At 37.5% G+C, this 22,025-nt stretch overlaps 1 protein-coding gene across 2 annotated transcripts in view; it reads right to left on the bottom strand.

The window, feature by feature from the left end:
- Positions 1–10,117: 10,117 nt before the first annotated feature.
- cpne5b (copine Vb) overlaps positions 10,118–22,025 on the bottom strand; it is a 219,343-nt gene continuing 207,435 nt past the window's right edge. The window contains exons 19-21 of one of the 2 annotated variants that reach the window (XM_017358211.4): positions 17,624–17,681; positions 14,438–14,511; positions 10,118–11,804 (exon numbers count right to left, since the gene is read on the bottom strand). In XM_017358211.4, coding sequence (XP_017213700.1) covers positions 11,616–11,804; positions 14,438–14,511; positions 17,624–17,681 — 321 coding nt within the window. In that variant the 3' untranslated portion in view covers positions 10,118–11,615. 2 annotated transcript variants of the gene reach the window in all.

Raw genomic sequence — 22,025 nt, 5'->3', positions numbered from 1 at the left:
AGGTGACTGGGGTAGTCCCTTTTCAAAAGTTACATGTTCGTGTCAACAGGGCTCATATTAGAAGCTAGAGTATGCATATTCAAACCTAGGAGCAAACGTGCACCTTTTGATGGATAATCATGTCAGTTTTGATGTCGGAGAGCATGGACCACAAATTAAAAGCAGAGTGTATGAGCAAAACTATACAAGCTTTCCAGCAGGCACACAACATCATAATACGTTAATGTTGGGTTAGATTTAGGTCGTGATGTCGGGTGATCAAAATTAAAAAATCCAATGATGTAATAGACGTCATAGTGGTAACCTGGTGGTAACTTCCACACAACGTCAAGCTGTAATATCATTAGACGTTGGTATTTGGTTGATTTTAGGTTGTTTTTAGGTTGTTTCGGAAAGTAACCAAAATCTAACGTTAAGCCAACATCTTAAACCAACGTCATAATGAGGTCAAATACTGACATTTATTCGTCAGTTATGGCAACTAAGATCCAACATCTGATAGACGTCGTAGTGGTAACATCCACACAACGGCAAGCTGTAACATCATTAGATGTTGATATTTGGTTGATTTTAGGTTGTGTTAGAAAGTGACCATAATAACATTGCGATAACATCTTAAACCAACATTATATTGACATCAAATGCTGACATTTATTCATCAGGTAAGGCACCCAAAATCCAACGTCTGATAAGCGTGGTAACGTCCACAAAATGTCAAGCTGTAACATCATTAGTTGTTGATAGTTGCTTGATTTCAGTTTGTGTTGTTTATTCGTCAGGTATGGCAAACAAAATCCAACATCTGATAGACATCATAGTGGTAACGTCCACACAAGGTCAAGCTGTAACATCATTAGACGTTGAAATTTGGTTGATTTCAGGTTGTGTTGTTTATTCGTCAGGTATGGCAACCAAAATCCATCGTCTGACTGACGTCATAGTGGTAACGTCCACACAACGTCAAGCTGTAACATCATTAGACGTTGATATTTGGTTGATTTCAGGTTGTGTTGTTTATTCGTCGGGTATGGCAACCAAAATCCATCGTCTGACTGACGTCATAGTGGTAACGTCCACACAACGTCAAGCTGTAACATCATTAGACGTTGATATTTGGTTGATTTTAGGTTGTTTTGGAAAGTGACCATAATAACGTCGTGCTACTGTAACATCTTAAACCAGTCATATTGTCATCAAAGGCTGACATTTATTCATCAGGTAAGGCAACCAAAATCCAACGTCTGATAAGAGTGGTAACGTCCACAACATGTCAAGCTGTAACATCATTAGATGTTGATATTTGGTTGATTTTAGGTTGTTTTGGAAAGTGGCCAAAATCTAATGAGCCAACAATTTAAACCAAAGTCATATTGACATCAAAAACTGACATTTATTCGTCAGGTGTGTGACAACCACAATCCAACATCTGATAGACGTCATAGTGGTAACGTCCACACAAAGTCAAAGTGTAACATCATTAGATGTTGATATTTGGTTGATTTTAGGTTGGACATTGATGTCGGTCCAACATTGGGTTCTGATTTCAACCTGATTTTCATTTACAAACAAATTGCAATGTCCCCACAATGTTGAGGTACAATGTCAAGCTGATGTCATGTTGATGTTCTGTGCCTGCTGGGCTGTAATAAAACCTGAATCAACATTGACTTGGCTTTTTAGGGATTTATAAGGGTTTAACTCTTATTCTAAATGCCTCTTACTTGCTCAACAAGTTTTGTAGCTCGGTGACAAGTTTGTCAGTTCATTATATATCTTTAGCTGACGTTATTTCTATATGGTGTGTTGCAGTGCTTATGCTGCATTTAATTTCAATGATTAAAATCAAATAATCACCAAATAAAGAATGTCTTTAGCTCTCTAGCATGATATCTAGTAAACTGGAAAATTTACCATAAACACATCAATATTTGCAATAACTCACCAATGGGATTACTTATTGGTGTAGATGATATCTTTATAAAAAACTAAATCATTTCATTTCATTCCTCCACAACCCGCATGCAGTTTTATTTATTAACCGCCTGGCCAAAAGTTTCATAGTGTACCTTTAACATATATATTTTGATATATGTATATATATATAAAAAAAAACATCCCAACGTAACTACAGAAATAGCAAGAGAAAACAAACCCAATCGATCCACAATGCTTCAGGCCATACATGCACAAGTATTGTGATGAAAACAGTCTCTACAGTATGTTACATGTGGATGGGTGCACGTAACGTATGCGTAACAGGTCCTGTGCCACACACTTCCTGTAAAACACGTATACATACATTCTCTACACTGTCCACTCTATTATTTGCTGAATTTAATGGCTTATCATACATTCCTGGTAGGAACAAAAATAAATGGATTTTTCTCTCTCTTTTGTTTTTTACAGCATCGTCTTGAGAAAGGGAAACAAATAGATCATTTAAAGTGCTCCCAGAATGAGAAATGATGAAAAATAGAAGATTGTAAACTTTTTGTTGGTCCACACTGGAAAACGCAGTAAAACATCACATAAGCGTATTTACAATTCCCAATTCTCGCTGACCACTGCGGTGTAGAGTGTGTTCAGTTCAGTTTTAACACTTTGAACAGCAAAAGAGTGCATAGAAAATCTAATAATTTAATAATAATAGCAGAAAACTTTTATTGTAGGTTTGTTGATGAGCAAAACATGAAATACCAATGCTATCTCACACCAATTTGTAACTTTTTGATTTAGTGGATCTCATTTGTACAATTTAGTACAATTTGCTCATCCACCAATGACGGTTGGGTTTAGGGGTGGGGTTTGGTGCCACGCCTCCTTTTAAAAACCATACATTTTCGTACGACTGAACTTGTACGAGTTTGTACGAATTAGCCACAAAACTGACAAAATGTAAAATAGTTACGTTTTCTTACGTTTTCACAGTCGAAAATTCTGTGAAATTTAATTTAAAAAGAAAAACACTTTTTAGCACTAAAATTAATTGTGGAGAAAACTATTTTTTAGATCCAAACCTAATAAAAAGGCAGAAAAATAGCAATTAATACTAGTTAACCTATGGTGTCACTTACACTTGTCCATTATATTTTAAAATGCCATTTTACAATGAAAACGCTCCTCATCCAGACATTGTTTGTATTGTGTTTAGAAAAACGATCTCTGTTGACACTGTATAATAGGGCTGGGTATCGAGAACCTGTTCCATCTTATAAAGATCACTACTTACTAGGAGCATGTCTATGGTGCTGATTTGGATTAGTCTATTAACTTAAGTTGCATGTTTTTGGACGGTGGGAGAAAACCGGGGAATCCGGAGAACGTGAGCACGGGGAGAATGTGTAAACCCACAGAAACGTCGTCTGGCTTGGTAAGGACTAGAACCAGTGACGTTCTTGCTGTGAGGCAACAGTGCTAACCACTGGGCCACCGTGCCACCCATCTAGAAAAGGTGGAGGAGTAGGGGTGGATGAAGATGGCTGTTATGTGAATCTTAGGGTATTTATAGTGGCTTAGGAATCGCCTGGTTGAACCATAAATTGAATAATGCGGGACCGGACGCAAGCACGTGATCCTCTCCAAATTAGTTTATAAATATATTTCACTTTGTATGAATTCGTACGATCTCATTCGTACAGTTTAGTACGATTTGCTTAACACGCAATAACGGTAGGGTGGGGGGGGGGGGGGTGGGGGGGGGGATTTGTACGAATTAGCTATTAAAATGACAAAACGTAAAATAGTTATGTTTCCTTGTGAGATCTGGCTGGTGTAAGCACATCAGGACAGTTAAATATCTGACCCTTATGAAGTTAAACAAGTTCACAAGACTCTGTTTTATATATATATATATATATATATATATATATATATATATATATATATATATATATATATATATATATATATATATATATATATATATATTTTTATATATATATATATATATATATATATATATATATATATATATATTCTGTTTTATATATATATATATATATATAAAAGATAAATATTGCAGAGTAAATAAATATATATATATATATATATATATATATATATATATATATATATATATATATATATATACATATATAAAACAGAGTATATATATACAATATATATATATATATATATATATATATATATATATATATATATATATATATATATATATATATATATATATACACACAATATATATATATATATATATATATATATATATATATATATATATATATATATATATATATATATATATATATATTTATTTATTTATTTATTCTGCAATATTTATCTTTTTTTGTAACAACTGGCAACAATTTAATCAACAAACTAAAATTTGGGGTGTTTTATAAAATTAACGTGGACCTTCATGTTGAATGTTTATGCATATGGTGAAGAAATAATATTCTGAGGGGGTGTCATGGTGGGGCAGTGGGTAGCACGATCGCCTTACAGCAAGGTCACTGGTTTGAGCCTCGGCTGGGTCAGTTGGCATTTCTGTGTGGAGTTGTATTTTCTCTCTGCCACAAGTCCATACACATGCGCTATAGGGGAATTAGATGTATTAAACTGGCCGTAGTGGATGTGTGTGAACGCAAGAGTTCATGGGTGTTTCCCAGTGTTGGGTTGTGGAGAGGAAAGCATCCGCTGTATAAATATATGCTGGATGAGTTGGCGGTTTATTCCGGTGTGGCGACCCCTGATTAATAAAGGGACTAAGCCAAAAAGAAAATGAATGTATGAATAATATTCTGAATTCAATGTTTTGTAAAGGAACATAACACTGGACAGCGGTGCAGTCATCAAAATGCATGAAGCGGCTTGCAGTGATGGTGTTTACACTACTGTCAGATCTCCGATTATGGAATATGCAGAAAGCCTGAACCTCCTTTGTGTGCTTTTCTAGATAGCATCCCATGTGCTAATTCACCAGATCCAAGCTTTTTCAGCAGATATTACAAGAACAATGGCATCCCTGCTAGTAAAAAAGAGGGAACTAATGTCACTGACTTCACGAATAACAAAGAACTGATGAACAGCTTAAAAAGCATCCAGTTCCTACTGAAAAAGGGGCATTAATTTCAAGCCACTGAAATGTCTGAAGACAATTGCGGTGTGATTTAGAAAAACATCCTATTCATCCAACATCAATGGCTCCTGTGAAGATCTCTGAACCCTCTTTGCGGTGTAAACATTGCGAGTAATTGGCTTGTAATGTTTTACCGCTTTTCCCAAACCAAAACGAGGCAGCTTGGCTTTTAGTTAAGTGTGAAACTGTTCATAATTACAAAGTGTGCGTATAAAACATCCTAAAACGCTAGATTTAGAAAATGCTCCACAATGTTGGATTGATTTCCATGTAATGGAGGTCTAACCAAGCCTCTGCGTATTAAAATCATTAGATGATATGCATAGTTAAACTAGTTTCGGCCATCTGCAAAGGGTATAGTTTGGGATGAAGGTTTTAGCAGCTTGGTTTTGTGTTTCTTTAAAAGTAGCGAATTTCCAAAGATTCTCCTGTGGGCAGGAAATTTATGAATGTGATATATGCAACGCTATCTCACTGCAATTCGTAACTTTTTATGCAACTGTACAATCTAATTTGTCATTCCAATTTGCTCATCTCCAGTGATGGTTGGGTTTAGGGGCGTGGTTAAGTGCCACACCTCCTTTTAAAAATCAAACATTTTCTTGTATGAATTACCCTCTAAACTGACAAAACGTAAAGCAGTTACATTTCTTCGTGACATCAGCCTGGATATATGGTGTTTAGAAAATGAACTGTTTATTCAATCTGAAACAAAAAGTATGATTTAATCAAACACAAAAGCAAATAATAAAAATCTAATTAATTAAACTGACGAAAATCAACTGATTTAAAGGTGCTGTATGTAGGATAGACCTAGTGGATGATCTAGGTATTGCAGTCCAAATTCAAAATATTTGATGTTTTTTTTTTATCCAGACCGGGGTGGCCAACTCTGTTCCTGTAGAGCCACCTTCCTGCAGATTTCAGTTGCAACCCATATCAAACACACCTGCCTGTAATTACCACGTGGTGTTCAGGTCCTAATTAATTATTTCAGGTGTGATTGATATGGGTTGCAACTGAAATCTGCAGGAAGGAGGCTCTCCAGGAACAGGGTTGGCCACCCCTGATCCAGCCCCTCCTTTTGCGACTCAACGCAAATGTGGGTTGCCAGATTCGCTGCAAGCCCCTCAGCCAATATTTATGTTCATATTATTAATGTTGTTTGCTAATTCAAAACCACCTCATGATGATTTTAAATGGACACTTTGGGTATTAAGACATGTATGATGGCTCAATATATTGTAAATGATGCCTCTTTGTGAAATATGTAAAAAAGAAAAAGCACAACATTAAGCTATTAAAAAAATTTACTTTGGTCAATGGGCCAGTTGTTTTCGATGATGTCATTTGGGTACTACATATGCCGCTTTTAGTTGTAATTTTTAGTTGAAGAGGTCTTTATAACTAATTTTTCCCTCATCAGGAGTAAAATTAGAAGTGAAATAAATGTGGATTTTTTTGAATGACGTAAATATGTTGTTTTTTTAACCTATTTCTCAAAGAGGCCTCATTAATATTATATTAAGGCATACACGTCTCTGAATCTGCGACTCATTTCAGAGGCTGCCATTATCTTCGTATTTTTGCCAGCGCACGCATACAGTGTGTCAGCCATCAAGACTTAAATCAATAAATTAAATACTCTGTTTTTCTCAACATAGGCTCATTCTGACAACATAGCCCTATATACATTTCTGGAGATCGCGAATTATGTAGCCAGATGTACAGATGGCTGCATTTCGTCTTTAAAATGAACGATACAGGGCCGTATGACGCCGTTCCTTTCCGTGCTAGCAGCTGACTGCTTACCTCCATGTGGAGGCTGTTAACAGTTTGTCCGGTAGCTTGTCGCATACATCAGCAGACATGAGACGTAAAGAGGAGTTGACCGTGATGACGGGGTTCCAGTCTGGCAAAGAATGGTTCCAGACAGCAGGCAAGACAAAAACAAAAGGCAAAAAAAGTAAATAACAGAGTGAGAATGTGGTAAAATCTGAAACCATGGTAAAAATCAGGGGGCTTGTCTTTTTCTCTGTCGTTTTTCAAAACACTGTTGGTTGGGTTTAGGGAAGAAGGTGGACGGGTCAATCGATGCTTTTAAAAACACTATCGGTTGGGTTTAGGGAAGAGGGTGGGTGGGGTTAACGGTCAATCAGTCAGGCAGTCAGTCAACAGTGGTCTCTGGTGGATTTACGCAAGAAGAGCAGGCGCTAATGACACTCGCAAGATAAGTTTGAGATCTCACAAAGTCTACACAGCGACCCCTGGTGGATTCCCAAAAACAAAAACTGCAAATAAAAAAAAGGACCTCCTGGGACGTATTTGACGCGCTCCATAAATGTATATAGGGCAACGTTTTCAGAATGAGTCTGAGTTGATTTTTGTCCGCTGCAACCTGGTGTGCTGATATAAAATTTGCCTAAACTGGCAGTAGGCTGGTTATAGAGACCAAAACAATGACCGCACATTTTAAATGCAGAATTTCGGACTTTAGCATTGTTTTTCAGACAAACACATATGTTCACTTGGCAAGTTTCTCAAATATCTGCAAGCATATTATGTTAATTTTATGTGCTACAAGAGTCAAAAACGTACATACCACACCTTTAAATCTAAAACACCATTTTAAAATTGAACAAACATAATTCGGCAATTAAAATGCATTCTTGACATTCTGAGGATGAAAAAGAAGTGGTGTTTAATAATGTGGTTTTATTGTGTGTAAAAATTGTATTTATTCAAACAACAAAAATGACTAGAACAGTATAATTTACACTGTAAAACATATCTGTTAATGAACACTTTCCATATTTAGTGTTTTCCGTTTATTTACGGTTGTGAATTGCATTATGGGACGTTGATCTCTGCTCTGTGGACATTTGATGTTGAAAATTTTACTTTACAGTTTAACAAAGGGACTTTTATTGACATTTTACTTGTTTTAAATAATATAATATAAAATATATATTATAAAATATCTCAATATATTGAGAAATAAATGTGTAAGATAACAGAAAATGCGCTGGCAAGTTATTACAGGGTGTTTGTAGCATAATATACAACACAAACCCTGACAATATAGCACTTCAAACTATTAAAAATGTTCATAAAAGTCACTTTTTTAAACTTTTCATGGTTAAAAGTTGCTGTGAAGAAAGACCAATGTCCTATAATGCAATTCAAAAGTTTAAATAAACAGGGAAAAGTAAAACATGCATCATAAAATACAGAAACTGCTCATTTACAGATCATTTTTTACAGTGTACTTTAACTAAAAACACAAGATTTAAAAACTATAAGCAATAATGTTCTTCAAAATCAATGCAAATTTTTTAAACGCGATGAATAAACAAACAAAATAGTGAAATGAAAATGGGACTGGGATGTTTTGATGCTCTATGGGTTGGCAGAAACACATCTGGAGATAATGTACAGGCAAAAGCGCAGTCAGGGGGCTAAATGCTCATGGTTATTATACCCAGACTGGACTGTAATGCGCTCCATTACACCATCTCCTCCATTCAGCCCTGTACTGGTGGAGATCAGATGCATCAGGCACTCTCGTTTGATTAAAAGCCTCTCCACAAGACTGAATTGGCGAATGAACTATGGGCTATGGAGAGTGTGGCGCTAATTCTGAGGGCTTATTTCTGACCACATCACTCGTGTTGCACTAAAACGGCCCCTCTGCATTCATACAAGTGTTGTATGCACGACAAACAATGATTTTGATAGCATTTTTGTTGTTCTCCTGTACAAACGTCTAAACATTCTCATTTACATTTACGTCAGAGGTCATCATTTCAGACAGTCAGAATAAAGTCAGCTTAAGCTTACAAATGAGAAAATATCTGCCAATGGGAATTTTACTTGTTTAAAAAAAATAATAATAATAATATTAATAATTGTGAGCTATTTTTTTGGGAAACGAAAACCCATTAAACCAAAGAGGTGACTGTAAATTTCTGCTTTTCACCTTCTACATCAAATATTACAGCATGTCAGGTGCAAAATAGCTTGTTAAATAAGCGACGTTCATATCTTTCCTCCTCGTATGCACCAGACACTTTCCAACACACACTCAAACATTCCGTAAAACTGAAAAATGCTAAAGTATTAATCATTTTGATCTATTTTAAACAACAAAACCCATTAAATCACAGAAATGACTGTAAAATTCCTCTTTTAATCTATCTACTGCAACTATTACAGCATGTCAGGTGCAAAATAGCCTGTTAGGATAGGAGACGTTCATTTCTTTCCTTTTGGTATACACCAGACACTATCCTACAAACACTGCAAAAACAAAAAAAAAAAGCTAAAATATGAATCATTTTGAGCTATTTTTAGGAAACAAAAACTCAATAAATCACAGACGTTAATGTAAAATTCTGCTTTTCACCTCCTACTGCAACTATTACAGCATGTCAGGTGCAAAATAGCTTGTTAAATAGGAAACGTTCATAGTTTTCCTCTTCATAAGCACCTGACACTATCCTACAAACACTCTGTAAAACTAAAAAATGCTAAATTATCTTGGACCTGTATTTTGTAATTTGCTCTCTGGTGATTAGAAATGCTTGTTTTATCCTATTTTGTAAGTTGCTCTAGATAAAGGCATCTGCTTAATGAATGGATGTAAATTTAATTAATACCAGAAAACTGACTATCGCAAATGACATGATTATCTAAATGTTCTCGAATAATTTTTTTGGTCTAAAAAAGAATCTCAAATGCCCCAAAATCACCTTGTCCATGCCTTTTTATGATTATTCTTTTCTGTGGGTAGTATATTTTGGTTCTTATAAATGTTAAATATATATATATATATATATATATATATATATATATATATATATATATATATATATATATATATATATATATATATATATATATATATATATATAATAACTTGACTTCTAGTTGATCATTTGGTATCAGAAGTGGCTTGTATAAAAGGCAAATGCCTCTAGATTATGCTTATTTTATCACAATAAAATATGATCATGCCTTGATTTTGTAATTATTTTATTATGACAGTAATGTCTGACTTTGCTTAGACAAAAGTCTTGTCCTTTAACAGAAATAATGTCCAGTATAGAATATAAAGTCCTGCTGCAGTGGAGACAGAACGAATATTGTGTCTGACTCCATCATGAGCTTGGAGGACTGCATCCATACATCTCTGCAATGACTCTTTGGATTCATCTTCAATGCCTCCTCCTTCATCTAACCCCAGACACGCTCAATAATGTTCATATCTGGTGACTGGGCTGGCCAATCCTGGAGCACCTTGACCTTCTTTGCTTTCAGGAGCTTTGATGTGGAGGCTGAAGTATGAGGAGCGCTATCCTGCTGGAGAATTGTCCCTCTCCTGTGGTTTGTAATGTAATGGGCAGCACAAATGTCTTGATACCTCAGTCTGTTGATGTTGCCATCCACTCGGCAGATCTCTCGCACGCCCCCATACTGAATGTAACCCCAAACCATGATTTTTCTTTCACCAAACTTGACTGATTTCTGTGAGAATTTTGGTACCATGAGGGTTCCTGTAGGTCTTCTGCAGTATTTGTGATGATTGGGATTCAAATGATCAACTAAAAGTCAAGATATTATTTGTTGCTCTTACAACTGGGATCGATGAAAGGACTTCTGTCAGGTAGTATATATATATATATATATACACACACACACACACACACACACAAACACATACATGTGTTGAAAATGCCAGTGTGGTCAGAAAAAAAAAACTTTCATTTCCCATCGGCAGATTTATTTCTTGTACCCAAAAACAAACTTCCTTCAGTGATTTCCTGTAGTAAAAATGTCAAGATTTAAGAATGTTTAGACACTTGTGCTGGAAAGCAAGACCAAAATACCAAGCGGGAAAACAATTTAGAGCTGATTATCTAAGTTGTGCTTTAAAATTGACTTGAGGTGTGTGTGACAACGTGTAAAAATAAAACCTTTCTCATCACACATGCATGCTTTCCCAAAAACCTAAATGAATATCAAAGAACGATTCTCCACAAGCGATGCTCAACATAATAAACCCGCACTGACACAGGCCTGAGCTGATACCAAATGAAAGCCATACGGATCTAAAAAAACAAACGTCACTGAAACGTGCACACTCTAGTTTACGGATGCGGAGTAAGGTCAAATGTCAGAGTAGGGCACACTTGTCCTGGTACACTGAGACAGTCACAGACAGGCACAAGTTTGAAACCACAAACATCGCCTTTCACCATCCTCTCGTCATCTCGTCCACAAAATAAGAAACAGTCACAGGCCAAGATATAGATATTTTAAAACCAAAACAAACCCAAAAAAAACCCAAAATGCTGCCCTCGGGTCCATCCCAGGAAAAAATGGGGGCAGAAAAATATAAAGCGCACAAACAGAGACGCCACTGTACCTCGAGTGTCTCGGAGAGTTCAAACACTGGGAGCCGAACCCAGAAGTGAGACCACGATTCCAGAGAGAGAGCAAGCTGAGTGTGAGACGCTCAGATCTGTGTGTGGTGTGTGTGTCCTGGAGGTGTGTATGGAGGCGGTGCCGGATTGGGTTTGATTCCTCGGCTCTTCATGTAGGAAATGAACTGGTCAGGAATTTCAGCCAGAACGTCTTTGGCCAGTCGCGCCATACTCAACACGTGGTTCCCCGTCCGGTCCATGTAATCCCGGAACGGCACAAACTGTGAGGGGCAAGAAACAAAGTGCACATATATTAATCCATCCTTTCATCCATGGTAATATCCATCCTTCCATCCATCCATCCATCTACGCTTACATCCATCCATCTATGGTATTATCCATTCATCCATCCATCTATCCATCCATTCATCCATGGTAATATCCATCCATCCATATATGGTAATATCCATCCATCCATCCATCCTTTCTTCCATCCATCCATCTATGAAACTCTCCATCCATCCATCCATGGTAATATCCACCCATCCTTTCTTCCATTTATCCATCTGTCCATCTACTGTTACATCCACCTATCTATGGTATTATCCATTCATCCATCCATCTATGGTATAATCCATCCTTCCATCCATTCATCCCTCCATCCATTTATCCATGGTATTATCCATTCATCCATATATGGTAATATCCATGCATCCATCCTTTCTTCCATCCATACATCTATGAAAATCTCCATCCATCCATCAATGGTAATATCCACCCATCCTTTCTTCCATCTATCCATCCATCCATCCATCCATCCATCCATCCATCCATCCATCCATCTTTGGAAATATCCATCCATTAATCCATGGTAATATCTACCCATCCTTTCTTCCATCCATCCATCCATCCATCCATCCATCCATCCATCCATCCATCCATCCATCCATCCATCCATCCATCCATCCATCCATCCATCTATGATAATATCCACCCATCAATCTTTGGCAATACCCATCCATTCATAGTATTATCCATACATTGTAATATTCATCCATCCATCCATGGTATTAGCCATTCATACATCCATCCGTCCATGCTAATATCCATCCATCCATTCATCTATGGTAACATCCATCCATTCATCTATCAATCCATGGTATTATCCATCCATACATGCATTCATTCATCCATCCATGGTAATATCCACCCATCCATCCATGATAATATATATCCATCCAAGGTAATATCTATCCACCATCCATCCATCCATCCATCCATCCATCCATGGTAATATCCATCCATCCATCCATCCGTCCATCCATCTATGGTAATATCCATCCACCCATATCTATCCATGGTAATATCCACACAACCATCTATGGTAATATCCATCCTTCCATGATTCCATTATTGTAGTATCCATCCAACCATCAATCCATGGTAAAAATCCATCCATCCATCCATCCATCCATCCATCCATCCATCCATCCATCCATCCATCTATCCATCCATCCATCCATCCATCCATCCATCCATCCATCCATCCATCCATCCATCCATCTATGGTAATATCCATCCACCCATATCTATCCATGGTAATATCCATCCTTCCATGATTCCATTATGGTAGTATCCATCCAACCATCAATCCATCTATAGTACTATCCATCCATCCATGGTAATATCTATCTATCTATCTATCCATCCATCCATCCATCCATCCATCCATCCGGCAGAGATTTTCAACCTGTTTTCTCCATCACTTTCTAATCAAAGCATCCTGATAAAAGATTTTTTGACTCTTAAATTTGATGTTAATATCCATTATTAATATTTACCAATAATCCAGTAACAAGTCTGAGTTTTCAAATAATTTCAAAAAGATCCTCTGACGCTGATAATGTTCCTGAACATAATATTCAATTGAACTTATTATTTGCTAGTATGCTAGTTTTAAGGTCCCACTTTATATTAAATGGCCTTAACTAATTTGTTCAAATGTACTTATTGTATAAATTCATGTTCTTGTAAATTCTACTTATTCTTGATTTAATACCTGCATCTGTAATTAATTTCTCTATTTACATTTATAAGTACACTGTTGATCATCCCTTACACCTTAACCCATCCCTAAACCCACCCATACCACCAAACATTTACCTAACCCTACCCGTATCCCAGCTCACAAGAGCACCGCAGGTGTTCAGCAGTGCATTATGTACATTAAGTGCACTGCATTTATGTAACTAGTTAAGGACACTTAATATAAAGTGGGACCAGTTGCAATTCGTTCTGAAGACCCTGTTCAATGACCACTGCAGTAATGCTTCCCATGCTTTCCCTTATTTCATTCTTGCCCTGATATCTAATCCTCCATTCATTCCACTGTCCATTCGTCCATTTGTCATCCTCACATCAGCCGTCCACCATTTATACCTTCAATGCATCAAACCTTCCCCAAGGTCAAAAATCCATCAGTGTAAACACTGTTCATTCATCTCTCCACACATTCATCCTTCACCCATCCATTAATCCGTTCACTTTATCATCGTTCACATCATCTCTTCCAGCATTAAACAAGTTAAAGATTGTCTCAGGAGTGAACTCTCTTCACGTTGCTGCCAGAGATATTCTTATTACTACTAATGACAGGTTGCATTCACTGGGGACCTGCATAATGAATTGCTTTATAATAATGTGGGTTACAGTGTGGAGCTGTTACACGAGGCCTCGATTCCACAGTGACTCAATCGGTAATTAAAATTCTCATGCTTAATGGATTTGATTGCTGGAAAAAAAAGACACGGGGTGACAAGTCACAGCTATTTAAAACCTGAAAGTTAACATGGCATGCTTGTAGCTTAAACAGGCTTTGAAAGAAAGGAAAGGCAGTCTGCTGTACGGGAGTCACCTGGACAATGTCTCGCTCTGCTAATTTTCCTCTTGAGGAGATCCTGATGTCGTCGCCATCCAACTCAACCATAGCTGTGGGGAAAAGACAAGGTATTGAAGTAATTTTGTTTATTGGGTTATTCACTTTATTCATTTTCCTTCAGCTTAGTCCCTTTATTTATCAGGGGTTGCCAAAGTGAAATGAACCGCCAACTTTTCCGGCATATGTTTTATGCAGCAAGTGCCCTTTCAGCTACAAACAAGTGTAACCACGCCTGTCCTACACCACCCAACCCGCTCTGAGCTGGGATCGAACCAGCGACCTTCCGCATGGGAGTCGGGTGCTCTAAGGATTCTAAAGACCATGGCCTCTAGCATCTGTCGCTAGAGCACTTTTAGAGGTCAGAGGAGTGAGGTTTACCTGCACAGCACTCACTAGCTGACGTCCGCTGCACTCACCCCCCTAAACCTCACTCCCATCCGGGTCACGGCACCAATGTAACTCCGCCGGTCCTACATCACCCAGCCGGCGACCTTCCGTATGGGAGTCGGTTCCTCTAACAAGGAGGCTAAGGACCATGGCCGTTTGTCGCTGAGGAGTGAGGATTACCTGCACAGCACTCACTAGGTGGCCTCCGCTACAAAAGCACTGGGAAACACCCATACACTCATGCATTCATACACACACTCTTACACTAATGCTGTGTTCACACTATCCTGTACTAAAATGGCGGCTCTTTTTATGCATTCCTTCCAATAAACAACATTAGTGTAGGCGACATCTAATGTAAATATCTATGCAGGGCTGCCTAGTGACTTTAGCTTCATTGCTAAACGGCTAACATGGATTTTATTGCAAGAGTAGCTGTGCTTCATGTGCTTTAGGACGGCTGAAAAACAGCATAGATTGGTTCGGCGCCATGTCTGGGTCCACTAGACCTATTCTGAGGTGCTCTGTGAGTTTAGAAACTTCTCCAGAAAGTATACCTGTAACTCAGGACACAAAGAACAAAGCGCTATGTCATAATCACACCTTTACAAGAGCAAGTTCATGATTGGTTAGTGTGGTGCGAATGTTCGCTAAAGTTCGCGCAAAACGCTCAACTTGGACCACTTCATTTGCACAAACTGTGTCATTGGTGCCACAGGATGTCTATTCACGTCTTTGCATTCACTTAACATGTAAATACCTGCGCTTGATGCTTCATCCGTGTCTGGTGTGAACGCACTATAGGGTTATTTTGTTTGCCCAATTCACCAATAGCGTATGCGTTTGGACTGTGGGGGAAACCGGAGGATCCAGAGGAAACTCACGCCAACACAGGGAGAACATGCAAACTCCACAGAGAAATGCCAACTGACCCAGCCGTAACTTGAACCAGCAACCTTCTTGCTGTGAAGCGACAGTGCCACTGAGCCACCTTCATTTCCATATATTCTAATTATATTTCCATACGCATAGATCTAAATTCAATTAATAAGGGTCAAGTTTTGTACCTCAAATCTATTAAGCCCAACATTTACTCTCCATTCACACAGGGCTTCAGGGTCAATGCGTGACAGAGGGTGTGTCTGAAGTCGGGGCTGACGCAATCGTCATAGCAGCGTCAGCCAATGAAATTAGTCAGCAATAGCCCACTGTCTGAACTGGTGTGTTTGCATACAGCGATCTCATTGGTTGACGTTTCCGTGAGCGCTTGAAAAGTTGTGCAAGTCCCAACTTCTGCAGCAAACAACGCCTGTGAAGTGGCGCCGATGGATCCACAATGCAGTTCGGCAACACATTACATCCCCCATTCAAAGTGAATGGGAAGCGTTAACGCCCCATTACTCCATATTCTTTTGCTCTGGCACCATCTGAATGTAATTTGTTTTATGGGTGTTACTTTTAATTTAACATTGAATATTACACTCTGTTTTAACTAAGAAAGAAGTTATAAGGTTAACAATGAAGATATGTCAACACAAAAGACAAAATTTGTCTTCATATTACATCATACACCGTTCCAAATTCAATTGAAAAGGGTCAAGTTTGTCTCAAATCTACTAAGGCCACCATTTACTCCACATCCTCATGCACCAGCTGAACGTAATTGGTCTCTGTAATAAGAAAGCACAGAGAGGAAGATTTCCATTAGGAGCTCCTCAAACAGCAGGCCGGCTCCACATGACCTGCTCACCTCATGCGACTGGAGCTCATCTAAACCTCGCTGGATGTTGTTATTCTGGGAGGAAGCTCTATTTCAATATTGATCAAAGTCTCCCTCTGCCTCTCTCCACAGATCACTACATGCCCTGACATGACAGTACGTGCTTATTACCCGCACAACATAGCTGATAATTACATTTGGCTATGTGGTTAGTCCAAAGTGGGTCACTTTAAATGATCCCCAGATTACATGTCTCTGAGCAAAAACACCTTGTTAATCGCTACTGAAGCACTTGTTTGAGAAATCACTGTCACTTCAGGGGTGCTCAGCTGGGTTTAGGTATAATTAAAGATCTTAGTTCGATTATGACCTTAATTAGATCGAATTGATCAAAAATCCCTGTTTATATGGTAGATTCTTTATCCGAAGTATGCTTTAAACGCATAAAAATCCGATTATTGGTGTCCATGTAGACGTACGCATTATTACAAATATCTCTCAGAGGTTAGTAAATTCAGAAATGGTCAGCAAAATGCTGTATTGTTTAATTTTCAGGTATTTGAGTGTATCAGTGGCCTTAGGTAATCTGTAGGTGATTATTTCAAACAATGAGCAATGTACATGATATCATGATTCATTATTTAGAGAAACTGAAATGAAAATCCTTTAGAGAAATCATATTAATATGTGACCAGTGGATTCTACTAAACTAATATTTTACAATAGCTGGGCTTCAATAACCGTGTTAATATACATTTAAAAGTATCACATGCCAAACGTGTGATTTAAAAATGGCAAAGCTTAAATAAAAACCCCTCAATGAAAAATAAAAGGTTTTAACATTCACTTGAGGTAAAAAAAAAAAAAGTTGAATGCAAATAATTAGAAATGGAAATGCATTTGCTGAATAAATTGTAACGTATGGAGCATTGCACTCATGTGATGCCATAATGCTTGCCTTGCTGACTGTCGGTTGCTAGGTGACCAATACTACAGTCAGTCACTCTAACATCTTGCAAACTTTGAAAAGATTCACATAAAAAAATTACACTTACCATCAAATTCAGCCTGTCCAACTCCGACAATAATGATGGACATGGGAAGCTTGGCAGCCTGATAAAAAAAAATAGAGTTCATGATCTGTATTTACATTTTTAATAAGGTAAAGAGTTATTAAGTGTTTGAAAGTAGACAGACGGATGGACGGACAGATAGATAGACAGACAGACAGACAGGTGATGGATAGATAGATAGATAGGTAGGTAGGTAGGTAGGTAGGTAGGTAGGTAGGTAGGTAGGTAGGTAGGTAGGTAGGTAGGTAGGTAGGTAGGTAGGTAGGTAGGTAGGTAGGTAGGTAGGTAGGTAGGTAGGTAGGTAGGTAGGTAGGTAGGTAGGTAGGTAGGTAGGTAGGTAGGTAGGTAGGTAGGTAGGTAGGTAGGTAGGTAGGTAGGTAGGTAGGTAGGTAGGTAGGTAGGTAGGTAGGTAGGTAGGTAGGTAGGTAGGTAGGTAGGTAGGTAGGTAGGTAGGTAGGTAGGTAGGTAGGTAGGTAGGTAGGTAGGTAGGTAGGTAGGTAGGTAGGTAGGTAGGTAGGTAGATAGATAGATAGATAGATAGATAGATAGATAGATAGATAGATAGATAGATAGATAGATAGATAGATAGATAGATAGATAGATAGATAGATAGATAGATAGATAGATAGATAGATAGATAGATAGATAGATAGATAGATAGATAGATAGATAGATAGATAGATAGATAGATAGATAGATAGATAGATAGATAGATAGATAGATAGATAGATAGATAGATAGATAGATAGGCAGATAAATAGATAGGCAGATAGGTAGGTACACAGGCAGGCAGGCAGGCAGGCAGGCAGGCAGGCAGGCAGGCAGGCAGGCAGGCAGGCAGACAGACAGACAGACAGACAGACAGACAGACAGACAGACAGACAGACAGACAGACAGACAGACAGACAGACAGACAGACAGACAGACAGACAGACAGATAGATAGATAGATAGATAGATAGATAGATAGATAGATAGATAGATAGATAGATATATAGGCAGGCAGGCAGATAGGTAGATACAGTAGATAGATTTTAACTGATTTGTTTAGCATTCTTTATATTGTTTTTAATTAAATATCCTTCTAATGTTTTATACTTTGTATAAATATTCGTAGTATTTAATAAAAGGCACAACATTGTGCCATTCAGCGTTATAATCCTGAATAAACACAAACACTGTTTTGTCATCGCTAACAAAATGCAATTAATAGTGACATTTCGAATTTTTAAGCAATTAAAATAGTAAAACATGAATTGATGAAAAAGTGTGATCATGTGCCTCAGAATAGAAGAGTGTCTGTGAAATGAAAAGTCTTGACAGTAGGTTCATTCAATTGTCAAATATACACGAAAATCATTTGCACACCGAGTCAGCAACTTAATTGAGTTGAATCAACAACCTAATTTGACTGGTTATTGTGATTATCCTGACATGGCATTATCCTATAAGGTTCTTTATTACCTTTGCATACATGGACAATGGAAATGCAATGTAATCTAATCAAAAGTTCTGAAGGGTGAGCAAAAGGAGCGGGAGGCGGAGCCAGACTTATCACCACGGCAACCGCTTCAGCCTACTTTGCCGCTTTCCCTCCAGAAATGTTGGACATATGAGAAAATGAGCATGAAAGCAAACACTCATCCTCGTGTTCATTCACCTTCTGCATTATTTATGTGCCCTCTAAGATGAGACCACATAGTTCAGCTGTTTACACCACAACAGGCAGAATAACACAAGTACATCTTGCATAAAAAACTTACTGCTAATATAATATGAAAACATATGAATTATAATGTAAACTGAGCCATAATTGTTTATTAACTCTTTAAATGTCGCCCCTACTTTCTGAACATAAACACAAAAATGACAAGTTTGACTTGAATGTGAATCTTCAACATTTGGTGCATGGAATTAAGCTTGGTCTCATTTTAAAGAAGACAGATGTCAGATTATAGCTAAGGTGAAAAAGAAAAAGTTTAATAAAACAAAAGTTATGAGCTGTGTTTAGGAAAACATATTATACAAATGATCAGGGCCGGCCCAAGCTTTCAGGGGGCCCTAAACAGGATTTTATTTGGGCCCCCTTGGCGCAAACTATATGGCAAATTATCATCAATCCTTGACTATTCGCACACTGTAATTCTAAAACGCATTATTGATTTTATTTGCTGCAATTTTACATCATCTATTTTTGTAGAATACAATACCACATTTTATTCTGCAGAAACCAAAGCCAGATGTAGTGTAGATAATCCCACTTTTTTTATGACTACTTGCTTCAAAACTAAACAGACACCCAAAACTTTAAGCTGAGCTGTAATAAAAGTTGACAGAAACAAACAAACAAACAAAATGTCTGAATGCAGACAATAATAAATTTATCACTCGTACTCGTAAAAAGGCTTTTCTTACTTATAGTTTTTGTATTGTTTCTAGTTCAAGTGTCTTTAAAAAATCTTAAAGCAAGAATCGTTTTTTAGATTAAAAATATTGTTTTCAGAAATGATAATTGAAAATGAGGTGATTTCTTTTCAGTAACACAAGCAAAATAATCAAAAGAGTTAAATAAAATATTCTTATTTTAAACCGAAAACAAATATTTTTTTACTTTCCCTAAGTAGCAGATTATTTAGCCTTTTTTGATAAAAACACCTACATGATTTTGAGTAAAAATCTGCCCTTTAACAAAATATTGTGTTTTTCCATTGACTAATGCATTTGTATAATCACCATTATCCATTGACATAATACATCCACAACCAAAACACCAAAACAAAAACGAAAGTCGTTTATTTTATGCACTCTTTGGGGCTCCCTGGTTGCCAGGATGGCCCTAAGCACCCGCTTAGTTCACTTATGGCTTGGGCCAGCTCTGCAAATTATATTACAAATTATAAGTTGAACTAAAAAAAAAAAGCTTTCAGTATGATTTTGTTTGGCTGCATACAGTTTCCACTGGTGACCATGTGAGCACCCCCTATTTCTGGGTACACTACCTGACAAAAGTCTCGTCGGTTATCTAGGTTTTAGGAACAACAAATAATAACTTGACTTCTAGTTGATCATTTGGTATCAGAAGTGGCTTATATGAAAGGCCAAGGCCTCTAGATTACACTTATTTTACCAAAATAAAATATGATCATGTCTTGATTAATAATTATTTTATTAGGACAGTAAGGTCTGACTTTGCTTAGACCAAAAAAGAAAGAAAAAAAAAAACCTTCAATGCCTCCTCATTTATTTTACCCCAGACATGCTCAATAATGTTCATGTCTGGTGACTGGGCTGGCCAATCCTGTAGCACCTTGACCTTCTTTGCTTTCAGGAGCTTTGATGTGGAGGCTGAAGTATGAGCAGGAGCGCTATCCTGCTGGAGAATTGTCCCTCTCCTGTGTTTTGTAATGTAATGAAGCACAAATGTCTTGATACCTCAGGCTGTTGATGTTGCCACCCTCTCTGCAGATCTCTCGCATGCCCCCATACTCAATGTAACCCCAAACCATGACTTTTTCTTCACCAAACTTGACTGATTTCTGTGAGGATCTTGGATCCATGCGGGTTCCAGTAGGTCTTCTGCAGTATTTGATGATTGGGATGCAGCTCAACAGATGCCTCATTGAAAAAATCCACCTTCTGACACTTTTCCAAATGATCAACTAGAAGTCAAGTTATTATTTGTTGCTCTTACAACTGAGATCGACAATATATTTGACAATATTCTTAGAGTAGACAAAATTGTAAAGCAGTAAAGGTAGTGATGGTATTTTTTTTAATTTAGCCTCTCATTTTTTTTACATGTGGATTGCTGTAGCAAAGTAATGCTCTGAGTAACCTTGTAGTAAATGAATAAATAACTATTGCTTAGTAATATCTATCAATATCTAGTTTACAGATCCTTTTGCACCCCCCAAGCTAACACTGTTTTTGAAAGTGATCATTTTTAAGCTCTATTTCCTGCGATGGCAGCCCAAAAATAATAACACAGTGTCTCCTATGACGTGTTCTGTAATAAAAATGTTCGTCTTTTTCCTCTGACAGGCTCGGAGACCAAATCTTAATTTTCTGCTCCACAGAAAACAACAACAAATAGACCGTTACTGACAGCAAGTGCAAGGTTTCTCCATCTTAAAGAATCTTAAAACAGTTTACAGCAGTCCTGTCAGAAACAAAACGCAAGGCTGACCCATTTATGCCACTGAATTCTGCCTTGATTGACGCCAATATATATATGAACACAAAAACACGCAAGCTTTCGAAACAAAAAGGGATTCTCAGGAGCCACAAATCACCTGCGCTGTTTCTTTACAACTAAATCCGTGTGTTCACATGCTGACAGCATTATTATCTGCTCTGGAGAGAGGCTAATGTATTGTCATCAGTGC

The sequence above is a fragment of the Danio rerio genome, chromosome 11 (genome assembly GCF_049306965.1).
Source record: "Danio rerio strain Tuebingen ecotype United States chromosome 11, GRCz12tu, whole genome shotgun sequence".
NCBI lineage: Eukaryota > Metazoa > Chordata > Actinopteri > Cypriniformes > Danionidae > Danio > Danio rerio.
Note: the sequence above shows the minus strand (reverse complement) of the source record. Positions and strands in the feature narration are given on the sequence as shown.